Below are 27,999 nucleotides of genomic sequence, written 5' to 3'. Positions count from 1 at the left end.
AACCAATCACAAATCATGTAACTGCTCTAAAAAGAAAGAGCGGACAACTGTGCCATTTCGTGAATTAATACTTGTCTCCCTTGGTAAACAGACATGGCGACTTCGGTGCAAGTCTTGTGTCCAAATGGCAGACGACAGAATGTGAAAGTTACACCAAACACAAAGATGATGCAGGTATAATTCTGAATGAACATGACATTCCAACACCAACAATTTGTCTGTGTACGTTCTCTCGTTGTGTTGTTTCAGACCAAAGATGTCAACTTCTGCGAAGTTTTATGTGCTAACAGGAATAAAACAGCCGTGTCATTCTTGTTTCAGTTTCGATCAAAATAAAGTTGGCGTTTGCTTTTCTTCCAGGTACTGGATGATGTGTGTATTAAACAGGGTTTCGTCCCACCAGATGACCACGACTTAATGTGAGTAGGTTATAGTGCTTAAGTGTGATGAATGTGCTCGAGAACTGAAAGCGGTCACTGCACCGTAATTTCGCGTAAACAAGTGAAGTAGACTATATCATATGATTGTGCAGATTGCCATTGTGTGTGAATTTCCTGATCTGTACTCGGAAAACAAAAGGGAAGGAAATGCATTTATAGATATATGGCAGATATTTTTTTTAACATAATAATATTATTAATAAACATTGGTTAGGCTAGTCATGCAGTTTGGGGAAAATATTAATGAACGCATTTGTTTTCAGATAATGAAGTAATAGTTTTCATACTTATAATTAAAGTTCATTGGAATTTTGCAGGCCTAAAATTTTCAATTATAATTACATATTCTTACGCCGAATCACATAATTTGCATTGACCCACTTCGATGCTTAGGTTATGATAAAAGCTACCCCGTCTAGGTATAAGGGGAGCAACCCCAACTAAAAAAGTGACTGCACCAGAATGACTGACACCCTGGGTTACGTCCCATGTAGCCTACTACGTCATCAATGGTGCTGGTCACGTGATACCCCTTCAATCGACTACTATCACTCAAGGGTGACGGTTGTGTTCGCTTTTGCTCTGGCTGGTTTTGTGTCTACGGCACCTACCGGCCTCGGCCCCCGTCTACTTCTTGCTGGCTTGCAGCTGGTGAGATCGTTCATTTTTTCTTGTATGTTTTATTGTTTCTGCTGTGAATTTCGCATGTCCGTTGGACTCTGAAGTTTTCAGCAGTTGTTTGGCTTCCTCACGGTCGCCATTTGCATTAGCACGTTGTCGGGCTTCTGTTGTTTTAGCCGTGTTCGGTCTATTAACGCTGTCGTAGCTTGCTTTGTAGCTGCCGTCGGTAGCTTTTACGTACGTGCTTATCTATTTGCTTGCTTGCTTCTGAAATGTTTGTGTCTGTACGGACTTTATTATTTTCAGACTTGTGGCTTCCTCCTTGGTCGCCATTTTTAGCTAGCATGTTGTTGTTATGTTGATTTTTCGTCCGTACTCGGACGCTTAACTCTTCGTATAGCTAGTTGTTTAGCTGCCTTTGGTAGCTCCTAAACTGGTTTTAGCTGCCCTCTTTGCTGGCTTCTGAAAGGTTGGCGTCCTTTCGGACTTTGCTAGTTTCAGTTGTTTGATTATTTTTCTCTCGGTGCTTACATGGCCGTTAATGAGAATTAGAGGGAGCTAAGGCCGAGGGTTAGGGCTTGGGCCCTGCTAAGCTCTATCCCTCAGCAGCCTCTTATTTTGAAGAACTCCGTTGTTGTTCATGTTGGCACAATTTTAGGCAATTTTTTACGTTGTTCTGTGCCGTTTTTTTATGTTACGGACGTTTGGCCGTCTGGCTCTCTGCCGTCCGTTTTGGCCTCTAAGGCTGTCGTTTTACGTCTGTTTCGGCTCCAGAGTCTAGGGCTCTGGGGTCTGCACTTATCTTTTGCTTATTTCCAGAAATAGATTCCCTCGTTCGCGAGGTTTGCCGCGGCGGACTTCGTCGCCAGCTCTGCCCCCCGCCTGGGGGTTAGGCGACGTTCTCTCCTTCAGACTCTGGGTCTTCTCCGGACCAGGCTGCTGTCCACCGCGATGTTTCTGGACGGTCCCTTGGGGATCTTCTTCTCCTCTTCCTGGCCGGCATTTGTTGCCTTCCGCTTGCGGTAGCGCAACAGTGCATGTCCCTCCGGGGATCCGGCCACTTCAAGGTTGGTGTCTGCAGCAGCCGTTTACGGCAGCTGCACTTCCGGTTTCCGGAATCGGATGTTCTCCTGCTAGTGAGCGACTTGCGTTCACGTCGGGTCAGAACCTCTCCGTACTCCAGCAGTCGGTTCCGACAGCTGGGCTTCCTGCTTTGGCAGGAAGTAGGGGTTCACCGTCTAGTGAGCGACTTGCGTTCACGTCCGGACCGAACCCCGCCTTACACCAGCAGTTGTACGCGACAGCTGGGCTTCCGGCTCCGGCCGGAAGCAGTGGTTCTTCCGCTCGTGCGCAGCCTGCTGTCACGTCCGGTGCGTCCCACATCTTACGTCAGCAGTCGTCCGCGACAGCTGCTTCCGGCTCAGGCCGGAAGTAAAAGGCTCACTGGCTAGTGTTCGGACTACGTTCACGTCCGGTTTGAGCCTTGCCTTACGTCAGCAGTCGTCCGCGGCAGCTGCGCTTCCGGTTCCGGCCGGAAGTGTAGGTTCACCGGTAGTGCACAGGCTGCTGTCACATCCGGTTTGGGCCTTACCCTACGTCAGCAGTCGTCAGCGTCAGCTGGGCTTCCGGTTCCGGCCGGAAGTGTAGGTTCACTGGTTAGTGCTCAGGTTGCTGTCACTTCTGGTTCTTCTTCTTCTTGTCGTTCGCTGTTAGATCGTCAGTCCGGACTGCAGGGCGAAACGTGCTGTCCTCTCCAAGTCCTCTCTGGGGCCGTATAGCTTCTTTTGTAGCGCTGTCTCCTCTGGCCAGGTGGTGTCCCTCAGAGCACTGTGGTATGGACAAGCCTGCAGGATCTTCAGAGCACTGTGGTATGGACAAGCCTGCAGGATCTTCAAGCGACAGCGCCGCTTCCGGTTACGGCCGGAAGCGTAGGTTCACTGGTTAGTGTACAGACTGCTGTCACGTCCGGTTTCGAGCCTTGCCCTACGGCAGCAGTCGTACGCGACGGCTGTGCTTCCAGTTCCGGCTGGAAGTATCGGTTCACTGGTTAGTGCACAGGCTACTGGCACGTTCAGTTCGAACCTTGCCTTACGGCGGTGGTCGTACGCGACCTCTGCGCTTCTGGCTTCGGACGGAAGTGTGAGCTCACCGGTTAGTGCACAGGCTGCTGTCACTTCTGGTTCGAGCTTGCCCTACTTCAGCAGTCGTCCGCGACAGCTTTGCGTCTGGTTCCGGCTGGAAGCGTAGGTTCACTGGTTAGTGCACAGACTATGGTCACGTTCGGTTTGAACCTTGCCTTATGTCGGCGGTCGTACGCGACCTCTGCGCTTCTGGCTCCGGCCGGAAGTGGGGGCTCACTGGATAGTGGACCTGCTATGGTCCCATCTGGTTTGAGTCTGGTTTTTTCGTCAGCAGTGCCCTTTGGGCTTGCAGGCTCCCTGCCTCAGGCGGATTAGCAGCTACCACACACTTCGGTAGTGGGTTCTGCCGTTCTCCTCACTTCCTGTGCCTTTGGTCTTCGACGCCTCTCATCCTCCTCTTAGTCAGGGGTGAAGTTTGGCCGTTGACCTGCAGGAAAGGGGCTTCAGGCTCCGGCCTTCCCAGCTTCGGGACATTAGCGGCTCAGAGGAGGTTGCCTTTGCCCAAGATGTCCCGGAATTTGCTGTCGTCTTTTGCCCCTCTGCGTGCACCTTTGCCGGTCACGCCGGAACTTCTTCTTTGGGGAACGTTTCGAGTCCCCTGCTCTCTGAGCAGACTCTCTTCCCCTCTGAGGAAGTGGGCAGACAGCTTTTGGAACTTGCTTCCATCTCGGAGACACTCCTTTACGGAGTTCTTTGCGCCCTTTACACTCAGTTAAGAGCAGGACGCAGGGGATGCTTTCTCCACCTTTGCTAGGGCGAATTTAGAACGGAGAAGGCCTTCCTCTCTGCACAATGCCCATACGGTCATGTACAGACGGGACTTGTTCCTCGCCCATTCCTAGTTTGTGAGGAATCAATGAGACACCCTTAGTTCTTCACCCTTGGTGGATGGGTCTCTCTTCGGCCTCCTGGCCTCTAAGGCCTCCTGGCCTTCAAGTCCTCCTGGTCTCTTAGGCCTCCTGGCCCCCAAGGCCTCCTGGCCTCTAAGGCCTCCTGGCCTCCAAGGCCTCCTGGCCTCCTAGGCCTCCTGGCCTCTAAGGCCTCCTGGCCTCCTAGGCCTCCTGGCCTCTGAGGCCTCCTGGCCTCCAAGGCCTCCTGGCCTCTTAGGCCTCCTGGCCTCTAAGGTCTCCTGGCTTCCAAGGCCTCCTGGTCTCCAAGGCCTCCCTGGCCTCCGGGCCTCTAAGGCCTCCTGGCCTCTAAGGTCTCCTGGCTTCCAAGGCCTCCCTGGCCTCCTGGCCTCCAAGGAGATAAAGATTTGTAGGGACCTTCAGGTCTCTTCTTTTGCTCTTCAAGCTTTGAAGCAGCAAAACGGGCTCTACCTAAGCAGACTCAGCTTTTTCAGGCTAAGTCCTCAGCTCAGGTTTATCCGGAGAGGTTCTTCCTTTCACAGACGTCTTAGTCTGTGTTTTTTGGGAACAACAGCCGGCATTAGGGCATCCGGGTTTTTTAGCCTCGGCTGGTACAACAGCCATTTCTTCCGTTGGTGGTGGTGGTTGTTGTTTGCTCTTTTGGACTCGGTCCTTGTGGGTCTTTCGCCGATTTAGACTCTGTCTTTCTCTAGCGATCGGACTTGTTCTGGTGTTTCGTCCAAACTTAAGGTTTACTTGAGTTGGCCTCGGAAGTTACATTCAGATTTTACTCAGTTTGCATTGGTTTTAGCAATGCATGGTGAGGGGTCATTCTTGTGGCCTATCACTTTTCTCAGCTTTATTGGCTAACCCTCCCCTTTCGGTGGAGGTCTAGTTAATTTCCTGGTTTCTTGGTGCGGGCTTTCAGCCCAGCATCTTTGATGGCAGGTCTACGGGCGTTCCGGCTCTCAGCCTTAGCTCGTGTAATAGTCTCCTGCCTGGCATGGGCGACTACGGTCTCCGTGTCTCTAGAATTTGTGTCTTCCTCTTCTCCCTCATCCTGCCATGAGGCGAGTCGGGTCGACTTCCGGTGGGGTGGGTTGCCTGTTAAGGTCACCCTTCTACCACTTGCATCTATTACGGACTCTTGCCTGTTGTGTTCCGTGTCTGATTCTCGGTTCTGAGGTATCAGACGTGTTTGGTTTTTCAGCCAGACTCAGGAATTTTCTGGGCTCGGTCGGCCGCGAAATTTACTTCGGGCCCTTCTTCTTGAGAACTCTCGTTCAGGGAGTCTTAAGGCTGGTTAGCTTCACAGTTTTCTGTTTTTCCTTTCCAGTCTCGTTTCTGTTTTGGGTTTTTGATTTTCTTTCATTTACCTACAAGCAGACTGCTTTGCGATCACTCTGACTTTAGTCATTTCGGTTAGAGTCACCGGTCACATCAGGCTTTGGCCACCGCGTTCTCCGCTCTGCTGGCGGCTTACACTTTTCGTAGGCCGCTTCTTCCTCTGTTTACCTCCCTCTGTGCTTCTGCATGGACTGGTAGTGGACTTCTGGTGACCGTCTCTTCTGAGTTGTTTCTTTGAGTTTGACTCTGGTTTTTTGTACTCAGACGTCTCTCTCTCTTTCTAGGAAACAGGTCACTCCTCTCTGGAGCTGACCGTTATCTCTCCGGCCTTTCGGGCCTCTCTCCATGCCAAGGTTTTTTCTTTGGCATGATTGTCTTACGGTCCTGGGGAAGGTTGGTGCTTTTCATTTATGATCGGTCAACCTTACGCTTAGTCGTTTCCAGGGTTTTTGGCATTTCCTTCCAATAGTAAGGGGGGCAGCTTGTCTGTCCCTCTGCTCGGCTCGGGTTATTCAAGACTTGAGCCCCTTTCTGGGCTGTTTTTTATGGTTCAGGAGATGGGAAGAAGTGCTGAGCACAGCTTACGGGCTCGCTGATGCTGTCTTTCGCATTTTTTGCCTGAGCGGCATTGCGACTGTCATTTAGGTTGGTTCTCGGTCCTCGTTCTGTCTTTTGACAGTGGGCCAGTTCCTGGCAAGGGTTTTAGAGTGAGCTAGATGTTTTCTTTCTCACCGGCTCTTTCCCTGATGTTTGGCAGTGGGCCAGTTTTTTGGCGAGGGATTCTCTTCCCCTCCGCCTTGGCGTAGCTATCGGCTATCTTTCCCCTAGGTTCAGCCCGAGCTCTTTTTCCAGGGCCTGGGCCTCCTCCTCGGCCGTTTTACGGTCTGGGAGGTTGGATGATGTCCTGCACACAGCTTACTGGTGCTCGGCTTTTGTCTTTATCAGTTTAATAGGGAGACATTGCTGCCTTGGGCCTCTTCCTTGGCCGTCTTGCGGTCCTACAGAATGAGCGAAGTTTGGAATACAGCTTTTTGGCGATCAGACGATGTATTCATCAGCTTTTATCTGAGAGACATTGCTTCGCTCTGTAACGATGGATCAAGGTCCCTGCCTGCCTTGGTGGCAGCGGGCCAGTGCATTTCCAGAAATTGATGGTGAGTTTGAACTTTTTTGGATCTTACCCACCGCCTGGTTGGAGTTATCTGCAAATTATGTGATTCGGCGTAAGAATATGTAATTATAATCGAAAATTTTTATCTAAATTTTGATTTGATTAATATACTTACCCGAATCACATAAGTAATTCCCTCCCGCCTGCCCCGCTCGATATTTTTAGTATGCTATTAGTCGATTGAAGGGGTATCACGTGACCAGCACCATTGATGACGTAGTAGGCTACATGGGACGTAACCCAGGGTGTCAGTCATTCTGGTGCAGTCACTTTTTTAGTTGGGGTTGCTCCCCTTATACCTAGACGGGGTAGCTTTTATCATAACCTAAGCATCGAAGTGGGTCAATGCAAATTATGTGATTCGGGTAAGTATATTATTCAAATCAAAATTTAGATAAAAATTTTCAATTTAAAGCAGGTCTAGAGTTACCATGTTTTACAATACTTATTGGTTGACACCTTTCCTTTGTTTTTCACCAATTGCTGTTTTTTTTCTCCTCTGTTTGTGTGCAGTCATGGAAGAAAAACTTTGGACCTTACCTTAGCCTTTCGTTTCTCCAATCTGCCAAATAATGCCAAATTGGAGCTTGTGAAATCAGCCACATCACGGTCTCAAACTCAAGGGGAAGTAGTCATTGCTCTTCAGCTTGAGAATGGGGAGCGACTGCAGCATGCCTTTTCACCATCAACATCACTGTGGCAGATCTTGGAGCACTGTGAATCACAGGATGCGTTAGTATCTTAAATAATTATAAATACAGTAAAACCTGCATCCAGCGGACCCTTAATTCGGCGGACACCTTTGCATAACGGACACTTCAAGTGAGGACGGATGTATTTTACACTCAAAAACACCTTAAAAGAGCGGACACCTCAAAGGCGCGGACGCGGACACTCTTTTTTGGTCCCGATTTGGTTCGTTACCTGTCAACAACGGTCCGCCATCTTGGTTCTGCAAATTCTCGCTGGCGATGTGAACGCGCGAGAAGCTTATTTTGTAAGCCAACGACAGCACTTGAAAGATTGATTAAATTACATATTCTTACTCCGAGTCACATATTAGCATTGACGCAGTCGAGATGCTAGGTAGACTGAAAAACGCTATCCCGTCTATAGTATAAAGGAAGCAACCCAAGCAAAAAAGTAGCAAGCTTGCTACCCTGGGTTGCCTCCCGTAGCGTGCATCACGCCACAGATCTCGTACCCGATACGAGACACCCTCATTCGACATCTTTCAGCCAGAGAGACAGGTCGTGCTTGATTTCGCTCCTAGGCCGGTTTTGCTGTCTGCTTGACACCTACCGGCCTCGGCTCCCCGTCTGCTCATAGCTGTTTCTAGCGGTGAGATTGTTCCTTTTTGTTGTTGTTTGCATTGTTCATTCTGCTGAGAATTTTTCCGTCCGCGGACTTACGAATTTTGCTCAGTAGTTTGTTGCTGTGGCCGCCATTTTGGTCGCCATTTTTCGCTTACACGTGGTGTTTTTTGCTGGTTAGTTTGGGTCCGTGCTACGGACTTTGAGCGTTTACCAGTAGCATTGGTAGCTGCTTGTAGCTGGTACGTTAGTGCTAGTTTATTCTGCTGAAGTTTTACGTCCTAGAGACTTGTGTATTTTCAGTAGTTTGTTTTTCTCGTGTGACAGCATGTCTGATAGTGAGAAAAGCGAGCGGCTAAGGCCGAGGTTAGGGGCAAAGGCCCTGTTAAACCTAAGTCCTCGGCTTCCACCTCTTCTGCTAGGAACCCCACGGTTCACGTTTCTGACCCGAAGACTAACTTCGTTTTTTCCTGTGCCTATTTAGGCTCCGGAGGAAACTTCGTCTGGCTCGCGGGCGGCGGGTGTGGCCGCTACCACGGCCGTTTCTACCCCTGTACCTGCGCCGGAGGCTGGCGCTCTTGTTGCTAGCCTTTTTGTCTTCTTTGATTCCAGAAATTCGGACGCTCGTTCGTACAGAAGTGTCGCGGACGGACCCTGTTTCCAGCTCTGCCTCCCTCCCGGGGGTGTGCGACCCTCGGTCGTTGGCTTCCTTTGTTCCTGATCACCTGTCCAGCCTGCTGGCTTCTGTGATGGCTCTGGAGTCCGTGCACAGGGAGGCGTTTCTCTTCTCGGCCGGCGCTCGGTGGCTTCCGCTTGCGGGAGTGCACCTGAGCAGGTCCCTTTGGGGGATACGGTCGACACAAGGTATGTGCTCGCAGCAGCCGTCCGCGGCAGCTGCACTTCCGGTTCCCGGAAGTAGTGGTTCACTGGTTGCGGACAGACCATGGTCCCCTCCGGTTCGAGCTGCGCTTTACGTAAGCAGTCGTTCGCGGCAGTTTCCTTCCGGCTCCGGCCGGAAGTGGTGGTTCACTGGTTGCGGACAGACCATGGTCCCCTCCGGTTCGAGCTGCTCTTTACGTAAGCAGTCGTTCGCGGCAGCTTCCTTCCGGCTCCGGCCGGAAGTGGTGGTTCACTGGTTGCGGACAGACCATGGTCCCATCCGGTTCGAGCTGCGCTTTACGTAAGCAGCCGTTCGCGGCAGCTTCGCTTCCGGCTCCGGCCGGAAGTGTTGGTTCACTGGTTTGCGGACAGCCCATGGTCCCTTCCGGTTCGAGCCTTGCCCTGCTACAGCAGCCGTTTCCGGCAGCTGCTCTTCCTGCCTGGGCAGGAAATGTAGGTCAAACGGGTCGTGCACAGTCATCTGTCACTTCGGTTCCGGCCTAGGGCTTCCGGGTTGTGGCTTGCAGACTCCTCAGCACCAGCTATGGCATAGTTCTGCTGTTGCGTCTGCACTCCCTGCTCCTCCCGGCTTTTCCGGTTCGGTTCCCGCTGCTTCCGTTGTGTTGCCGGTGAATTTCGAATACGGTGGTTCTCCTGGGCATACAGGCTTTTTGCCTCTGTTGGGACAGCAGCAGCCACCCACTTCGGTGGTGGCCGCTAGCTCCTCTCTTCAGCTGCCTTCGGTTGTTGGTGACTCTCATCTTCCTCTTAGTCAGGAGTGCGAGTTTCATCGATGGCCAACAGGATGGGCGTTCGGCTTACGGCCTTCCCTCGCAGCGTCATTTTGTCGGGTTCTTTTGGCTATGAGCCGTCCCCTTCAGGTGGCGTTTCGGACTTCGGGTCCGTGTGCGAGGAGCAGCTGCCTTCGGCGGCTCTGGCCAGCTTCCGAATTTACGTCAGCAGTCGTTCGCGGCAGCCGCTTCCAGCTCCGGCCGGAAGTAGAGGTTCTCTTACTAGTGCACAGACTACTGTCACGTCTGGTTCGAGCCTTGTCCTATGACAGCGGTCGCCCGCGACAGCTGTTCTTCCGGTTCCGACCGGAAGTGTAGGTTCACTGGTTAGTGCACAGGCTACTGTCACGTCCGGTTCGAGCCTTGCCTTACGTCGGCAGTCGTACGCGACAGCGGCACTTCCGGTTCACGGAAGTAGTGCCTCGTTGGAAGGTGGACAAATAATGATCCCATCCTGCTTGAGCTGCGCTATACGTAAGCAGTCGTTCGCGACAGCTTCTCTTCCGGCTGGAAATGTTAGTTCATCGGTGTGTGGGCAGCCCATGGCCCTTTCCGGTTTGAGCTTTGCCCTTTGCATGGCAGCCATTTCTGGCAGCTTCGCTTCCGGCCTTGGCAGGAGGGTAGGTCAAGCGGGTAGTGCACAGGTTACTGTCACTTCCGGTTCTGGCCTACGGCCTACCTTTGGGTTCCGAGCTTCAGCTCGTAGGTGGCTCAGCACCAGCTTTGGCATAGCGCTGCTGTTGCTGCCGCACTTCCGGCTCCTCCCGGATTTTCCGGTTCAGTTCCCGCTGCTTCCGTTTGGTCGCCGGTGAATTTCGAACAAGGCTTGCCCTATGGGCATACAGGCTTCTTGCCTCTGTTGGGACAGCAGCATCCACACACTCCGGTGGTGGCCGCTAGCTCCTCTCTCCCACTTTCCTTGGTTTTTGATTCCTCTCATCCTTCCCTCAGTTAGGGAATGAGCACAATCGATTGCCAACAGGAAGGACTTCGGTTGGCAAAGAGGAAGCAGCTACTTCTGGTTTGAAGAATCGCCCTTTGTAGCTTTTCGCCTTTTTCCCTTTTTGCCGTAGCCCCCCTCTTCGACAGGGGGTGGCCTCCGGCGTCGGTTTCGTTGCTGGTTCCTCAGGGTTCAGCTTCGGAGCCGGCGTCGGAATGCCTTGCCGCTCCTGCGCAGGCTTCCTCCTTCGTGCCCTTAGCGGACCAGAGGAAGTTGCCTTGGCCAGGGTCGTCTCGTAGCCGCCTGTTGGCCTTTCCCCGTCCGCGTGCACCGTTTCCGGTCACGCCGGATCTTCTTTCGCTTCTTACGAAGCCGTTGAGGAAGGATTCGGTTCTGCCGCTCTATGGGCAGAATCTCCTATTCTCTGAGGAAGGGGGCTGACAACTTTTGGAACTCAGTTCCATTTCCGAGACTCTCCTGCGGGCGCTTTCTCGCGCTCTGTCAGATTCCTTGGCGCCCTTTCCCCTTAGTAAAGGGCAGGACGCGGAGGAAGTGTCTCACTCCTCTCCACACTTACAAGGGTGAACGAGGCACAGATGAGGCTGTCCTCTCTGCACTATTTCCATGCGGTCTCGTGCGGAAGGGACTTGTTTCTTGCCCACTCCCGGTTTTCTGAGGAGTCGACAAGGAACATTCTCAGTTCGTCATCCTTGGTGGACGGTCTCTCTCCGGCAGCCTGGCCTCTCATGCCAGAAGCAGGGGATTGAGACCAACAGAGAACAGCGGTTCCCTTCTTTTGAGCTTCAATTTGAAAGCAGCAAAAGCAGGCCGCTCCTAAGCAGGCTATACCTAAGCGGACTCAGCCTAAGCGGCCTACGTCCTCAGCTCAGGTGAGATTGTTTCTTTCACAGCCGTCATAGGTACGCTGGGTTTTTGAAACAACAGCCGGCCTTAGGGCTTCGGGGTTTTAGCCTCGGAGGGAGCAACAGCCATTTCATCCGTGGGAGGTGGTGGTTGTTGCTTTCCTTGTGCTTGTGGCTTCGGGCTTCGACATTCTTTCTCTTTCCCAGCGTATGGGTGCTGAGAGGTCGATTTCCGTTTAAAAGGGGGTGTCTGCCTTGGGGCTTCCCCGTTTTCTCTTGCCACGAGCTTCTGGACTCGGTCCAGGTTTGTCTTTCGCCGAGTCTGACTTTGTCTTTCTCTAGCGATCAGACGCGTTCTGGTGTTTCGTCCAAACTTAAGGTTCACTTGAGTTGGCCTCGGAGGTAACATTCAGATTTTCCTGAGGGTGCATTGTCTGGGCATTGCATATTTGAGAAGTCATTCTTGGCTTGTCACTTTTTCTCAGGTTTTTTGGCTACTCCTCCCCTTTTTGGGCAGAGGTCTAGCTAATGTTCCAGTTTTCTCGGTGCTGGCCTCTAGGCCAGCATCTTTTTCGGCGGCCGAAACTTTTGGTTTCTTACTGTGCCTGTGTACTTTGAGTACTTTGGTGCAATGGCCGGCCTACGGGCAGCAAGGCTCTCGGCCTTAGCCTGTGTTATAGTCTCCTGCCTGTCGTGTTGCGACTTTGGCAATTGGTTCTTGTGACTGCGGATTTCGTCTCTTCCTCTTCTCCATCATGCTTGCATGATGTGAGTTGGGACGATTTCTGCTGGGTTGGGCTTCCGGCCTGGTCACCCCTTTTTCACTTGCAACTATGACTATTACTGAGAACTCTGGTCTCGGGAGGCTGACGGCTGGTTCGCTTCACAGTTTTCCGTCTTTCTTACCAGCTTCGTCCTTTCTGTTTCGGGTTTTTTGATTCATTTTCAATTACCTACAAGCAGTCTGCTCTGCGATCACGCTGGCTTTTGTCATTTTGTTTCCGGTCTCCGGTCACATTAGGATTTGGCCACTGCGGGTCCGCATTTGCGGTGCTTATGCACTACCTTAGGTCGCTTCGTCCCCTTTTTTACCCCTCTCTCTGCTTTCGCAGGGAGGGGCAGGGGACGACCGGTGACCGTCTCCCTTGAGTTTTGCTCATTGAGTTGGACCCTGGTACTTGATACTCAGGCGTCTCTCTCTTTCCGGTTTGGAGTTTGGTCACTCTTCCGGAGCTGACTGTTCTCTCAACGGCCTTTTGGGCCTCACTCCATCCCAAAGTTTTCTTACTTTGGCATGGTTGCCTTATGGTCTCCGTGAGGGTCGGTCCTTTTCAGGGCTTAGCCGGCAACCTTACGCACGGATCTTTTCCAGGCCATTAGCATTTACTTCCATTTAAGGGGGGGGGGGGGGGCAGCTTGTCCTTCCCTCTACTTGGTCGGGTTTATCCAAGACTGGGGTCCTTTTCCGGACTGTTTTACGGTTCAGAAGATTGGAAGAAGTGCTGGGCACAGCTTACCGGCTCTCTGAGGTCGTCTTTCGCATTTCTTGCCTGAGAGACATCTCGGCTGTCAATCAGGGTGGTTCTCGGTCCGTTTCTGTCCTTTGGCAGTGGGCCAGTTCCTGGCAAGGGTTTAGAGTGAGTCAGTGGTTGCTTTCTCACGGGATCCTTTCCTGACTTTTGGCAGTGGGCCAGTTTCTTGGCAAGGGATTTTCTTGCCCTCCGCCTTGTCATAGCTTATGCTATCTTTCCCTCGGCTCGGCCCGAGCTCATTTCCAGGTCCTGGGCCTCCTCCTTGGCCTTTTTGGCCTATGGGGTTTGGATGATGTCCTGCGCACAGCTTCTGGCGCTAGGATTTTGTCTTATCAGGTTCTGCAGACATTGCTGCCCTCTGTCAGGATGGGTCTCGGCCTATTCCTTCCTTGGCGGCAGCTGGCTTTTGTCTCTCCAGAACTTTAGAGTGAGTTTGAACTTTTTGATCTTACCCACCACCTTGTTGGAGTTATCTGCTAATATGTGACTCGGAGTAAGAATATGTAATTTAATCGAAAATTTTTAATTAAATTTTCATTTGATTAATATACTTACCCGAGTCACATAGGTAATTCCCTCCCACCTTCCCCGCTTTTAGTTTCTTTGTATTCTAGAAGTCGAATGAGGGTGTCTCGTATCGGGTACGAGATCTGTGGCGTGATGCACGCTACGGGAGGCAACCCAGGGTAGCAAGCTTGCTACTTTTTTGCTTGGGTTGCTTCCTTTATACTATAGACGGGATAGCGTTTTTCAGTCTACCTAGCATCTCGACTGCGTCAATGCTAATATGTGACTCGGGTAAGTATATTAATCAAATGAAAATTTAATTAAAAATTTTCGATTTTTTGTATGGTGCACGCTCATTGGTCGATGCCGTGAATTAAACTGAACTCACAAACAAAAACAAGTTAGGGTTTCTACTTTCTGTACTGTGGTGCATCTTCGTCTCATCCTTCGTCGATCGCGGTCTCATCATGTCAAAACGGAAATTTCTGACTTAAGAAGAAAGAGTCGATGTGATAAAGAAATTGAACGGCGAACTCTTCGAGTGGTTTTCGAGAGCTCGATCAAAGAATATTCCCGTGAATGGCCCATTGCTTCAGATAAGAAACCGATTGCACCTCTTTCTCTCTCTCGCTCGTTCTCTCTCTCGCTCGTCCTCTCTCTCTCTCGCTCAGTCGTTCTCTCTCTCTCTCGCTTAGTCGTTCTCTCTCTTGCTCGTTCTCGCTATCGCTCGTTCTCCGTTCTCTCTCTCTCTCTCGCTCAGTCGTTCTCTCTCTCTCTCTCTCTCTCTCTCTCTCTCTCTCTCTCTCTCTCTCTCTCTCTCTCTCTCTCTCTCGCTCGTTCTCTCTCTCGCTCGTTCTCCGTTCACCCTGAAATGCTGACAGCTGTCATGAACTTGAGTAGCATTCTGAAGATGTGCGTCTGAACCAAGCCAGACTGATTCTGGTTTTGTACATACATGTTGCATGTTGAACTTGTTTTCTTTGTCACTTTCTGTATGACTACATGTAATGCACAGTTTAGAATAAAACTATTTGGCTGTGTTTTTTCTTCCCAAAAAATGTCTGCGCATTCATATTCAAAAGAAAGGACACCTTTGTACAAAGGACAGTGGCAAGGTTCCCCAAGGGTGTCCTTTGCTCGCAGGTTTTACTGTACATATGATTTTTATGCGTATCTTGTGTTTCATTATATACCAATTCTTGTTTTGAGTTTTTCAGCCGTCTTTGCTTTTTGGGTTGTTTTGTGTGTGTTGTGTTTTGTTTTTTGCTTTTGCTTTTGAATGGATACAGTGTTCTTTGTGAACACAATCTGTTTTTATTTGATTTTCTCATATACTGTTTTATGTCTTTGCAGGAATCGTAAAGGAAAGCTCATTTTTGTTGATTCCAGTCAGTCACCCCCGCTGCATCCTGTCTGCATTTATATGAGAGATGAGGTAACCAAAGCATTGCACTAAAACAGCATTTCTATGCTTTGTTGTATTTACTAGCTTGTGTAGGAGAGTTTCAAAATACAAGTATTGAGTCGATCATCATCTGAGATTAAAGTCTTTTGTCTTGAATGACAATTGAGAAAGCTCAATTCTTTAAGTTTAAAACTCAGATTTGTTACTTTTCACAAAATAATTACCCTTGGTTGTTTTGTTTTTAATTAATGCTTGTAATAAAAACAATAACAAGGGTGTTAGTGTTACCTTGTTTTACAGATTGTTGGGGAACATGCCCTGAAGTACACAACGCTGAGAAAACTTGCTCTCACGTCAGGGAAAGCCATCATCAGGTACAGAGTCTGCTTTTAAAGGTTTCAACTGAGAATGAGATTTTGTCTTTCATTTGTAGTCACATACTCCCACACTCATACTCTTGCACACATTCACACAGAGACTTCTTTCCTCTTCCATCTTTTGTAGAAGAACAACTCTTTTGCAGTTTTATTTTGGTTGAACGTCTAACTTTATCTTTGATCCACTATATAACCTGTGTGAAGTTTACCCCCAACTACTTTGTTTGGTTGGTTGTTTTGTCTGCACGTGTGTGTGTGCTTATAATTCATGTCCTGTTTTTGTTTCAGACTGGTCCATCGAGGGGTAGATGATGGCACACTGGCAGGAATTGTTGACAAGATTGAAAAAGAAAAGGCAAAGCAAACCAGGCTGGCAGCAAAAGCTCAACAGTCAGACGCTTCAGGCTCCCAACATTCTTCTAGAGTTGATGTCACAGCCAACACTTCAAGAACTGATGCTGTCAAGAACGCAGAAGAGAAGATGGATGTTGAAGAAAAGGGGACTGAAGGAAAGACTTGGCCGAAAGATGATAAGAAGAAGACAGCCGTTCCCAAGGCAGAGCCGATGGACACAGAAGATGTGAAAGAACAAGCGTTGACAACGCGTGAGGCAAGAGAAGGCGGAGCATCATCTGTGAATGGAGGCAGATCCACAGAGAGTGGGGCAACAGGGCAAAGCGCTATTGAGCAGCTGAGAATGATGAACTTACCTGGTGTGGAGATCATCACGCCTAATGACTTCTATGACTTGACTCCAGAACAGCAACAGGTTAGTAACTAGTGTTGTTGTTTTTTTGTTTCTGTTGTTTTTATAATTCTTGCTTAAGTGTAAAGACATAGACACTCATAAACAAAACTGTAAGATATATAATTTATATTATCCACAGGTTGCACGCCAACTGGCAGAGAGATTAATTCCAGGGTCAATGGGGGGTCAGCAGCAAGCTTCTCCCAAACCTAAGAAACCCAAAACAGGACCGCCTCGTCAACCATTTGCAGATTTCAAGGTTGGTTCAGTCATGTGTGTGCGATCCATCATGCTGTAATTCTAAACTGGACACTGTGTGGGTGTGTGATTTATTTTCCGGTATTTTTTGTTTTCAGTGACAGTGGTACCTGCGATGTGTATCCCCTCTGATGAGAGGACATCTCCCTTAAAAGGAAACATTCTGTTCATCTGTCGATTATCTCTACCAAAACATACCTGTCATGAAAGGCCACCTGCAATGTAGGGACACTTTGGGTTGGTCCCAAGGGTGTCCTTTCATCACAGGTACCACTGTATTGTGAAAACTTAAATCTTAGTTGCATTCCTGGATGTGGTCTTTGTATAAATAGCTGGATAGGTTTATTTTTATTGTTGTGGTAGCATGCAATAAGTCTCTGTTACTTGTGTATGAGCAGCACAGCCTTCATTGATAATGTTCTCTGTTTCAGTTTCCCGAAGCAACCAAAGGCAAAGACCTCTACAACAATGAGTTCAGGTACTATTCTGAATTTGTTTAACAGGAAGCCTGTCAGATGATGTAGTGATTTGTATGTGTACGTGTACTGTCTAACCTAGGATGTGACTGTCATTTTTTGTGTGTATATACCTTTCATTTTGTGTGTATACTTCAGTGACTTTGAAAGAGATACTGTTTTTCTTTGGAATTTTTCCAAAAAAATTCACACATCCTTTGAAACAGATGTACTTGTGACTTTATTTTCATTGAACTATTCATAATTATAGATATATTTGGAGTCTGATTTCAAATCAGTAGACAGAAACTCTTAAGTTTTTACTTTTTTAACTTTTTGGTGTGCATTTGATAGTATATGTGCTGTTACAGCAGTCCCTGCAATGTACGGCCCCCGGCGTGAGCGGACACCTGACATGTACGGACACATTTGCTCGGCACAGAGTGTTTTCCTTCTATATTTGCCCCCCCTTAAACGGACACCTGCAAAACGTGGACGCGGACACTCATTTTCGGTCCCAACAGCAGGTCATACCTCCAATGTACGGACAGACCATCGTCAAATTTTCACCACAACAAAATCGATAACAGAGCAGTCCGGCTCTTGGTACAAAGATCACAGCCGCAATGGCATGACGACAGTCACTGTTAACTTGAGTGCACCTGTACCCATCAGGAGGGGGGGTAGTTTTGGTCAGGAGTGGAGTACATGCGAAGATGCCAACATGAAACTGCACTGTGCTCATTATTCTTGTCTGTTGGACGTAAACAACAGAAACCACAGTCGATGAAGGTCCTGAGCGAAAGAGAGTGAAAAACCGGCCACAGTTCTCAGCATCGTGTGTCTGTGTGTAACCTCTTTCATTGACAAGATACTCTTGTTTCCCCTCAGCCTTGACCAGTGAGTCGGTTGCCTAATCTGTGAACCCTTCAGTTGTCTTGCTTTGTCAAAAGTTACGACACAGTCAACTGGTTTTGCTCTGAGTGAACAGTTGGAGCTGACCTCTCTGGCCACAACCCCAAACAGTACATGGCTGGAGGGAGTGAGAGAGAGAGGGGGGGTGGAGGGGTAGCTGGCTAAACTCGGTGGGGTGTCCGGTGTCACTGCATGTCAGCAGGAAGAGCATTGGAGAGAAATAGAGAGGTGTACTCTTCCACACAATTTCCAAGCATCAGTTGTCACGGCTTGGGGTAGGCCTTTAGTGAGGGAGAGTGAGAGCTGTGTTATGTACAGTGTATTTCCGACTGAAGAGTGAAAAGTCACTGCCATGCCACATGATCGGCATGCAGTCAATAAAGCCAGACAAGATGAAAATAAATTACATGATTATGACATGCAGCTCTATCTGCTGCTGTTTATTCAAACTGGTCTTCAAGCTTATTCTTGCAAGGCATCTGCACACGCTCCTCTGTGCTGTGTTTGTGTGGCTGCTTTCGTATGTCAGTGCATGGTGAGTGTGTTCACTGCCTTGAGGATTTATTTTATCTCTTCTTTTCAACACTTTTCATGCAAATAATTTTTACAGAACGTTTAAAGAAGTATTAGGAGTTTATTGTTTAGCAGCCACAAGAAGTGATTAGCATAGACTCAATGCTGTTGTTTGTGTGTCTCTGTGTGTGTATGGGGGAGGGGGTGGTGTGGTCACCCCTCCCGTGACCGGACACCTGCAATGTACGGACAGTTTTGCTATGGCCCAAGGGTGTCCGTTCATGAGAGGGACTGCTGTATGTAACAATTGGAAATATTATTTTGTTTTCAGTGAAGTGAAGAATGAAGAGTATAGGGTGAGTGCATTTGGCATTTTATCAGTATGGATGATTGTAGCATGTACACCTTATTTTAGCCTAGGCATCGATCGGATCACTTGGAAAGTTCACATTTATGCTACACTTTAGAACGTGCTGCATGTGCATTCAGGATGGTTGAAAAGGGTCATACGTGTACATGTATTTTTGTCAGAAGAAAGACAGCATTGTTGTTGGAGTGATGGTAGTGATGATAGCTCATAGATATACATGCATACATGCCAACCGGCATAACAGGCAGTAAGTAAGTATACATGCATATAGTAAAGGGACTGGGTAGCCGAGTGGTAACGCACTTGCGCTCGGAAGCGAGAGGTTGCGAGTTCGACCCTGGGTCAGGGCGTTAGCAATTTTCTCCCCCCTTTCCTAACCTAGGTGGTGGGTTCAAGTGCTAGTCTTTCGGATGAGACGAAAAACCGAGGTCCTTTCGTGTACACTACATTGGGGTGTGCACGTTAAAGATCCCACGATTGACAAAATTCCTGGCAAAATTGTATAGGCATAGATAAAAATGTCCACCAAAATACCCGTGTGACTTGGAATAATAGGCCGTGAAAAGTAGGATATGTGCCAAAATGGCTGCGCTCTGCTGGCCGATGTGAATGCGTGATGTATTGTGTAAAAAAATTCCATCTCACACGGCATAAATAAATCGCATACAAAAAATTTAAAATAAAAAAATAAAAATAAAAATAAATAAATAAATAAATAAATCCCTGCGCTTAGAACTGTACCCACGGAATACGCGCGATATAAGCCTCATATTGATATTGATTGATTGATAGTATTAGTTTTTGTTGGTAAAAAATTAGCATTTAAAGTGGCATGACTTTTGTTTATGTTTTGGTTTGTATGTTGTTACATTTTTTTTCTCTCTCACTGTACATATCAGTTGCAAGACCTCACCTTCTTTTGTTTTCTCTTATACAGCCGTGTGAGAGGGAAGCAGTTATTTATGACAGTAATGAAGAACGTTCATCAAAAGCAGTTGCTGAAGGTAATGTAGATTTTTGTCAGAAAGTTTTGAGATATGGCTGGTATAATGAACTTGTTTTAAGTCTTCTTTTTTGTAGTCAGTATCGTCTTAGGACCATATAGTGTGTTTGGTTTGTGTGTGTGCATGCGTGTGTGTGGGTGATTTGTATGGTGATTGTTTCACCTCTTATTAGTATATTTAAAATGAGTGGTAAAACTAGGTTTGACTGACATTAAGATGTCTTGAAAACACGGGTAAAGAATTATGTACGGTTTGCAGAGTAGTGCTAAGTAGTGGTATATAATTATGTTTATATGCATGTGTCTCTGTCTATCTGTTTATATGTGTGTTGACTGTGTTTAAACTTTACTTAGAATTGTAAACATTTTGTTCTTTCTTTGATAGACGTTCCTGATGAGTTCTTTGAAGTCACAGATGTGGATGTGAAGAGTTTATACAAAGGTCTTCAGAAAAATGTGTAAGTTTCTCACCTGATCAGATTGCACTAGATCTTTTCTACCTCCCTCTTAATCTTGCAATCTGTATAATCCTTGCTTATTCATGTAGTCTTGGAGTTTAAGATCTACAGGTTTGTCTAGAATAAACTTGAAGAGGAAGTGCCAGAATATGTTTGCTTTCATTATGAATAGAATGTAGTCAAGATGCATGTGATGAAAAGAAGCAGCAGAGTCTGCAGCCCTTGTTATAGGTGCAGGCCTTTTCATTACACCACAATTCACCTACTCCCCCCTCCCCCCCAAAAAAAAGTGTGCTGCTGAGTATTGAAAAGTAGTAACGCTACTGGTAAATCAGAGGTCACAATAATTAGTTTGTGTACAGAAGAAATTGGTTTACATGTATTAAATTCACGTCCATGTGAGGTCTAAAGGTCGCTGTTTCGAATCCGGGCCGGGACGGACACGGTTCAACTTTATGTGCAGACCCCGAGACGGTATCCATCTTCCACCCCCCGTGTCACCAGTGGCACGTAAAAGACCTCAGTCGTTCTGCCATAAGTGCAGATGGCTGTTACCACCTAAACACGCATACACTTGTGTATCTCATCCAAAGTCAGGTTAAAACCCGGGAACATTCCCCTAATGGCTTTGCCGTGACTGAGGGCGTAAAACTTGAATTTCTCTCACATCCATGTACAAAATACTTCTGATAATGAATGCCTTTCTCCTTAGCCTGCGTAATTTTTATTGTTGGTTTTTGTGGCATGAGTTTTAGTGTGGGTCCAGGACTACACAGAAAGCTATGACCCCTTATGGCATGAGTTTTAGTGTGGGTCCAGGACTACACAGAAAGCTATGACCCCTTATGTCGTCTTCATTCACAGCCACTAGTCTGTCACACAGAAACTGCTTAGACCGCTTCATTTAAATTGACCATGCGCCTTGCCCTGTGCAGGAGTGATGAGCGCCCGTTGATGACAGAGGCCATGAGGCAGGCGGAGCTGGAACAGAGACATCAGCACTATGACTATATTCTTGTGCGCGTACAGTTCCCTGATGGCCTGGTGCTACAGGGTTGCTTTAGACCCAAAGAGACAGGTGATTCTTTTGTGGCGCTTGAGCTGTTGCTGCTGTGTTGTTCCAAGACCTCGGGTTTGGTCATTGACGCATACCTTTTTGATCTGACATATTGTTCTGACCCCTGGCTGGTTGACCATCCGATAGTTTTGACTTGAAGGTTGTCTTCTGAAAGAACAATCTTTATGTAGCCAAGACATTTGGACCCATACATATTTTCAATCCAGGTCGAACTGACCTATTATCGTCTGAGAACAATGCTGTAACTGGCTATATTTTCTCTTTAAGAAATTTTCATTTGCGATGTTTTTTGGTTTTATTGTAAGTGGTACTGGTAGTGTTTTTAGAAAAGATAATACAGTCATTACTTTGAACTGAGAGAGCTTTGTAAGATCTGAAAATCGAACAAGGACATGTTTTTCTTACAAATGCTATTGATTCATATTGTGAACTTCCTAATTTTTCTTGTAAGCAAAAAACAACATAATATGTTGATAAATGTTATTGTTTAAGTTTGCGTTAAGAAGCTTTGTAAAAATAAAATGTTCATTTATCAAATATGTAATAAATACTCTCTTGAGAAAAATGTCATATGCTCATGAATCATATCCATTACTGTCAGCTCTGTTTTGGCAAAAAGAAATTGCCTGTGGCTGAAAAGAAATTACCCGAAATAATATTTAAAGTCCAGTTTTGATATTTTGTTGCAGTCTTTGCTCTCCACAAGTTTGTCAAAGAGCACCTAGAGGACAAGGGACAGGATTTCTACCTGTGTAAGTATATTTTCAAATATTTTGTATTTTTTGTTGTGTGTGTTTCAGAATAGGAGTAATATATGCTAAACACAGATGTTTTTTCACTGCGTGTTTGTCTGCGTGTGTTTGCAAGTACAAGTGAATGCCCATTCTCACTCACAACCGTCAAACATTGTCTGCGTGTGTTAACAAGTACAAGTGAATGCCCATTCTCACTCACAACCGTCGACATTGTCTGCGTGTGTTAACAAGTACAAGTGAATGCCAATTCTCGCTCACAACCGTCGACATTGTCTGCGTGTGTTAACAAGTACAAGTGAATGCCCATTCTCACTCACAACCGTCGACATTGTCTGCGTGTGTTAACAAATACAAGTGAATGCCAATTCTCACTCACAACCGTCGACATTGTCTGCGTGTGTTAACAAATACAAGTGAATGCCAATTCTCACTCACAACCGTCGACATTGTCTGCGTGTGTTAACAAGTACAAGTGAATGCCCATTCTCACTCACAACCATCGACATCTGTCAAATGTTGCTTCAATATGTTAAGCTCTTTTGCTCTATAAAAAAACATTTGTGTGTGAGAGCCAGGTTTGTTTGTGTTTTCTTGAATTATACTCTGGCAAACATACTGTTGTTTGGGATTTTATTAATGACATGGGTACCATTTTCACTCCTTTTTCTTTTCAGACCGAACACCCCCCAAACAAATTCTTTCGGACATGTCAAAAACATTGGTCCAGGTAAGCTTTCATGTTTTCACAACATTTGGGTGTAAACATAGTGTCATTTCTGTCCTCTCTTTGGTAGTGTTTTGGGCTGTTCCAAGTCACTGTTTGGGATCATTGTAGCTGACTTAGAATTAGCTCTTTTAAATTAAATCAAACTTTGAGCTGAAGGATTAGATTAGATTAACATCACATACCTATCCACATATTTATCCTGCAAAAAAAAAGCTATCACAAAACTGATATAAAATGTTAAATTCAAAGCTTTAACTGTGCACTGAAAGCAGATTCTAGCTGGTGTTCATTGATGTTTCTGTCAGCCAGTAAGCAGATTCTAGCTGGTGTTCATTGATGTTTCTGTGAGCCAGTAAGTACAATCAAAGTTTAAAACGGTAAGACTTCCAGCGCCTCAGTGCAAACTTTCTTGTTACATGTATACTGTACCACACAACTTGGCAAAAATGAATATCTTGTACATAGAATGCTCTAGGTATTAATTTTGTCTTTGATTGAGTCAAAGTTTTGAGGATGAAAGTTGCTTTTTGTTGAGTCACTTGAGAAAAAGTGACTCTATGTAATCGGTCAGTGTTAGTCTGTCCGGCCGGCCGGCCGTCCGGCCGTCCGTAGACACCACCTTAACGTTGGACTTTTCTCGGAAACTATCAAAGCGATCGGGCTCATATTTTGTTTAGTCGTGACCTCCAATGACCTCTACACTTTAACGATGGTTTCGTTGACCTTTGACCTTTTTCAAGGTCACAGGTCAGCGTCAAAGGAAAAATTAGACATTTTATATCTTTTCTCGGAAACTATCAAAGCGATCGGGCTCATATTTTGTTTAGTCGTGACCTCCAATGACCTCTACACTTTAACGATGGTTTCGTTGACCTTTGACCTTTTTCAAGGTCACAGGTCAGCGTTAAAGAAAAAATTAGACATTTTATATCTTTGACAAAGTTCATCGGATGTGATTGAAACTTTGTAGGATTATTCTTTACATCAAAGTATTTACATCTGTAGCCTTTTACGAACGTTATCAGAAAAACAAGGGAGATAACTAGCCTTTTCTGTTCGGCAACACACAACTTAACGTTGGGCTTTTCTCGGAAACTATAAAAGTGACCGGGCTCAAATTTTATGTGAACGTGACTCATTGTGTTGTGAATAGCAATTTCTTCCTGTCCATCTGATGCCTCATATAATATTCAGAACTGCGAAAGTGACTCGATCGAGCGTTTGCTCTTCTTGTTTCAATGCTTGTTATTCTCTCAGGAGCTAGGAGATAGGTTCCGTATAACTGTCACTTACTCTTGCTGCACAGTCATGTCAACTTATGATATTTATAGCGCTTATTTATTTTTTATTTTATTTTATTTAATAAAGCATCATTTATTGTTCAGAAACTTTCAATGGAATGTTTGCATCTTTCTGTGTTTATGTCCGGTATTTTTTGTGTTTCTGTATTTAGTCTTTGTTACTGTTTGGTTAACATGTCATCATGCTTGAGATCTTCAGATCTGATATTGCTAATATATAGCGCAATGCAGGGAGAGAGTAATTAGTATGAGATTCTGTTAACACTGTTACCGTAGACATAATTGTTACTCTTTCTGTCATTGTGCTAAAACTCAACTTCTCATTAACTTGCAAACTTTTATATTTGCAGGCTCACCTTGCTCCAGCAAGTTTGCTCTACTTTGGATCAGACAAGAAGGAAGGTGAATACAGACCTGTTTACCAGTACGATTTGGGCGTATTTTGTACGCCAAATTATTATCGGTTCGCAAATACGCGACACACACATAAAATACGCCTAAGAAAAAGTCTAGAATACGTTTTCCGGTGTTGGTGTGCTGATTACGGGATGCTATAAACTGACAGGTAAATAACATTGTTTTATCCCTGTTGTATTGGAAGGAGTGAAATTTTGAAGGTGTTCACAAGACATGCTATTCTTACACAAACACGTTTGCACCCACGCGTACATTTTCACTACCCCATATGGCTTTGCTTGCAAAGTACACCAACTTTTTGAAAAATACACTCAACTTTTTGGGAAAGTACTCTCGCCTCGGGTTTAGAGTAAACAGGTCTGTGAATACAACAAGAAGGAAGGTGAATACAACAAGAAGGAAGGTGAATACAACAAGAAGGAAGGTGAATACAACATGAAATAAAAGAAAGAGAAACAGCTTTATTCCAGTGATTTACTACATGTACAGAAAGCATGATTGAGCAAAGTGGATACTCTTTTTTTAAACACAATGTAGAAAGCAATGACTACGTACCATTTCTTTTTCTTTGCAGATCATAGTCTGGTGGCATCTGCCAGAAAAGAGATTGCCCCGAAGAGGAGAGCAGATGAATTGTCTGTCAAGAAGTAAGTATTGTTCCTCTGATAAGTTGGTCTGTCCTCGACCTTTCAACATTTGCATCTTTGTGGTTGTTTCCCTTACGCACTGCCATTCACATCCTTAATTAGTGTCATACAAACCTTATACTATTCATACTCTTTGTTTGTTTGTTTCTTTGTTTGCTTAACGCCCAGCCGACCACGAAGGGCTATATCAGGGCGGTGCTACTTTGACATATAACGTGCGCCACACACAAGACAGAAGTCGCAGCACAGGCTTCATGTCTCACCCAGTCACATTATTCTGACACCGGACCAACCAGTCCTAGCACTAACCCCATAATGCCAGACGCCAGGCGGAGCAGCCACTAGATTGCCAATTTTAAAGTATGACCCGACCGGGGTTCGAACCCACGACCTCCCAATCACGGGGCGGACGCCTTACCACTAGGCCAACCGTGCCGGTATTCCGGTGTTGAGTTCTAGTTATGTCAGTGCTCATATTTGGCTGTGTCTGGCAGCAGTGAACTGTTCAAGTGTATTACCATTTTTATTAAGTTAAATTAAAGTCAGATACAGACACTTTTGTGAGTCTATAAGTTTCAGTGGCCCAGGAAGCATGGTGACATTTAAAAAGGTATCTGATGATTTGCTTTGAAGAATAAATGTAAATCTCTCGGTCAACACAATTATTTGTTTTCCACAGAAATTACGACTGAACATAACAAAGTGTAAAAACTGTTTATGTCACACGCTTTCCTTCTTTGCCACTTCTAAAGCAAACGTGTGCAAGATTGTATGTTACACGCTTTGGAGCATGTGCAAGAACGGATTCAAACTCGAAATCGTCCCTCCAAAAGCCCCAAAATGCACACACGACTTTTATTTCTCCTGCTGTTATCGTTTCCTCTCTTTACAAATTCTTCAACGCTGAGAATACTGAAAACGGCATCCCAGACTACAGAACTGTTTCCATACGCGAATTTAGCTGCCCTTGGAAAGTGGCTCGCTCACGAGGCTTGTTAGTCTGAATCTAGAAGGACAGAGTTATGAACATAGATGACAAAGATCCCGGAAAGAACAAACATTTCGCGGATGCAGACACAGAAAGACGTCATGAAGATTGCGATGCTTCAAAAGATACAGACTGTGACGATGAATGTGACGTCATTCACATATACCGAGACGTCATTCATAGTTGTTCGGTCACTTTCGTCAAAAAGTAGATCTCTCCACAATGGCTGCTCCTGTGTTTAGGTTTATCAACCCTGAGTACGCAAAACGTGTTTGTTCTCTCCTCTGTTGAAGCTGTGAGACATAAATGCTATTCCGACTTGGTCGTGTGACAGAGTTTTCTTCCACACTCGATTAGCTGATGTCTAACTCAGCCTGACGGCTTCGTTAGACAATCAACGTAATCTCGTGTGGAAGAAAACGTCTGTTACACGACCAAGTCGGAATAGCAGGTAATGTAGACCTGTTTTAACAGGGTCTAAAGCATCTGTTGTATCAAATCCTTGTCAATCCATGAGTCCTTCTAGTAGTCTGTCCTGTAGATGCACTAAATGTAAATTGGACCCCCAACACCCACCCCTTTGAAGACCCCCAACATCTGAAAACATCAGGTCATACAAAGGTGGGAGTCTTCAAATGGAGGTACATGTATAGATGTTATGAACAGAAAATCTGAAAAATCAAGGTCTTGAAGGGGTGAAGTTTTAAATTGGGGTGCAGGGGGGGGGGGTGCAGGTGGGGGGGGGGGGGAGGGTTCTTGGAAGGAGGGTTTCATTGTAGTACATGCGTATTTTGACATTTAGGTTAGCCAAAAAGCAGATGGAGGATATGGCAGCAGAAGGTGTCAGCCCCATGGACTCTAACATATACCCAACTTCAAGCAACAGACTCCAAGGTCAAGGAGCCAGTGCCTTCTCAGCCTCACGCAGACCTGCCACTGCCTCGGCCCCGAAGACATCTGCAACAACCAGTGGGGATGCAAAAGTGCCCAAGTGGCTCAAGATTGGTGAGGACTAGATGTTATGTGCAAATTATTATTTTTGTCAATGGTTGTGCCTGGATTGAATTCAGACAGCTCAGTTATGTCAAGGAAAATATTGTTCTGAACTGTAGCAAAGGCTGGGTAGAACAGACGCGTGAAAATCATGATTTGGACATGTACATGCATTCACAAACTATTAGTATTATGTCTTGATAAATTGCCATAGAAACATTCCTTCCTGGTAATTATTTTTTGCATTTTGTATGACAAAAGTTTAGAAAGTATCTGCTGGAAGATTGTCCAAATTCAAAATGAAAAGGTCATGTTACAAATTCATTTTATACTGGATTTTTATAGGTTACAGAAACTAAGAGATTTTTGAAGTGAATGTTATGGATATTGTTGATGATATATCTTAACTTATCCTCTGTTTTAAATGTTGCAGGGAAGAAGTAAGACGACTGGTGGCTGTACAGAGTGAGCCGTTCTCTACTGAAATGTCCATCGGAGATTATATATGAGGCATCACTGCAATTTGAACTTTGAAATCCTCTGTCCAACTTGTGTTCAGACAGGATCTAGGAGCTGCACATGACACCCTTCTACTGCACAATACTTTTGTGCTCTTTTTACATGTAGTCAAGTTTTGACTAAATGTTTTAACATAGAGGGGGGAATCGAGATGAGGGTCGTGGTGTATGTGTGTGTGTCTGTGTGTAGAGCGATTCAGACCAAACTACTGGACCGATCTTTATGAAATTTTTCATGAGAGTTCCTGGGTATGATATCCCCAGACGTTTTTTTCATGTTTTCGATAAATGTCTTTGATGACGTCATATCCGGCATTTTGTAAAAGTTGAGTCACACCCTCATTTTTCAATCAAATTTTATAAAACGATCCAAAATTACGTTTATTGTATTCTTCATCATTTTTTAATTCCAAAAACATATAAATATGTTATATTCGGATTAAAAACAAGCTCTGAAAATTAGAAATATAAAAATTATGATTAAAATTAAATTTCTGAAATCGATTTAAAAACAATTTCATCTTATTCCTTGTCCGTTCCTGATTCCAAAAACATATAGATATGATATGTTTGGATTAAAAACACATTAAATTACATATTCCTACTCCGAATCACATGTAGCAGTTGACTCAGTCTAAAGTGCTAGGTCTGAAAAGGCTACCCGTCTAAGGGGAGCAACC

General features: G+C 46.0%; 1 protein-coding gene across 1 annotated transcript; it reads left to right on the top strand.

The window, feature by feature from the left end:
• The first annotated feature begins 78 nt into the window (after positions 1–78).
• LOC138960347 (tether containing UBX domain for GLUT4-like) lies at positions 79–27,647 on the top strand. The gene is made up of 18 exons (XM_070332225.1): positions 79–174; positions 361–419; positions 7,082–7,300; positions 14,747–14,828; positions 15,099–15,172; positions 15,464–15,944; positions 16,063–16,182; positions 16,613–16,659; positions 18,396–18,420; positions 19,372–19,438; positions 19,823–19,895; positions 20,831–20,973; positions 21,663–21,725; positions 22,403–22,455; positions 24,107–24,158; positions 24,748–24,820; positions 26,611–26,813; positions 27,235–27,647. The coding sequence occupies exons 1-18, from the start codon at positions 94–96 to the stop codon at positions 27,243–27,245; spliced, it is 1,926 nt and encodes a 641-aa protein (XP_070188326.1). The 5' UTR covers positions 79–93; the 3' UTR covers positions 27,246–27,647.
• Positions 27,648–27,999: the final 352 nt, after the last annotated feature.

The sequence above is a fragment of the Littorina saxatilis genome, linkage group LG2 (assembly GCF_037325665.1).
Source record: "Littorina saxatilis isolate snail1 linkage group LG2, US_GU_Lsax_2.0, whole genome shotgun sequence".
Classification (NCBI taxonomy): domain Eukaryota; kingdom Metazoa; phylum Mollusca; class Gastropoda; order Littorinimorpha; family Littorinidae; genus Littorina; species Littorina saxatilis.
The sequence above is the reverse complement of the archived record's forward strand: the minus strand, read 5'-3'. Positions and strand labels throughout refer to the sequence as shown.

Bases quoted from the DNA above. Each gene is read 5' to 3' on its own strand.
- LOC138960347 (XM_070332225.1), top strand. From the start codon at position 94: ATGGCGACTTCGGTGCAAGTCTTGTGTCCAAATGGCAGACGACAGAAT. The intron at 14,829-15,098 runs GTAACCAAAGCA...CTTGTTTTACAG, and splicing joins GCATTTATATGAGAGATGAG to ATTGTTGGGGAACATGCCCT. The intron at 19,896-20,830 runs GTAAGTTTCTCA...TGCCCTGTGCAG, and splicing joins AAAGGTCTTCAGAAAAATGT to GAGTGATGAGCGCCCGTTGA.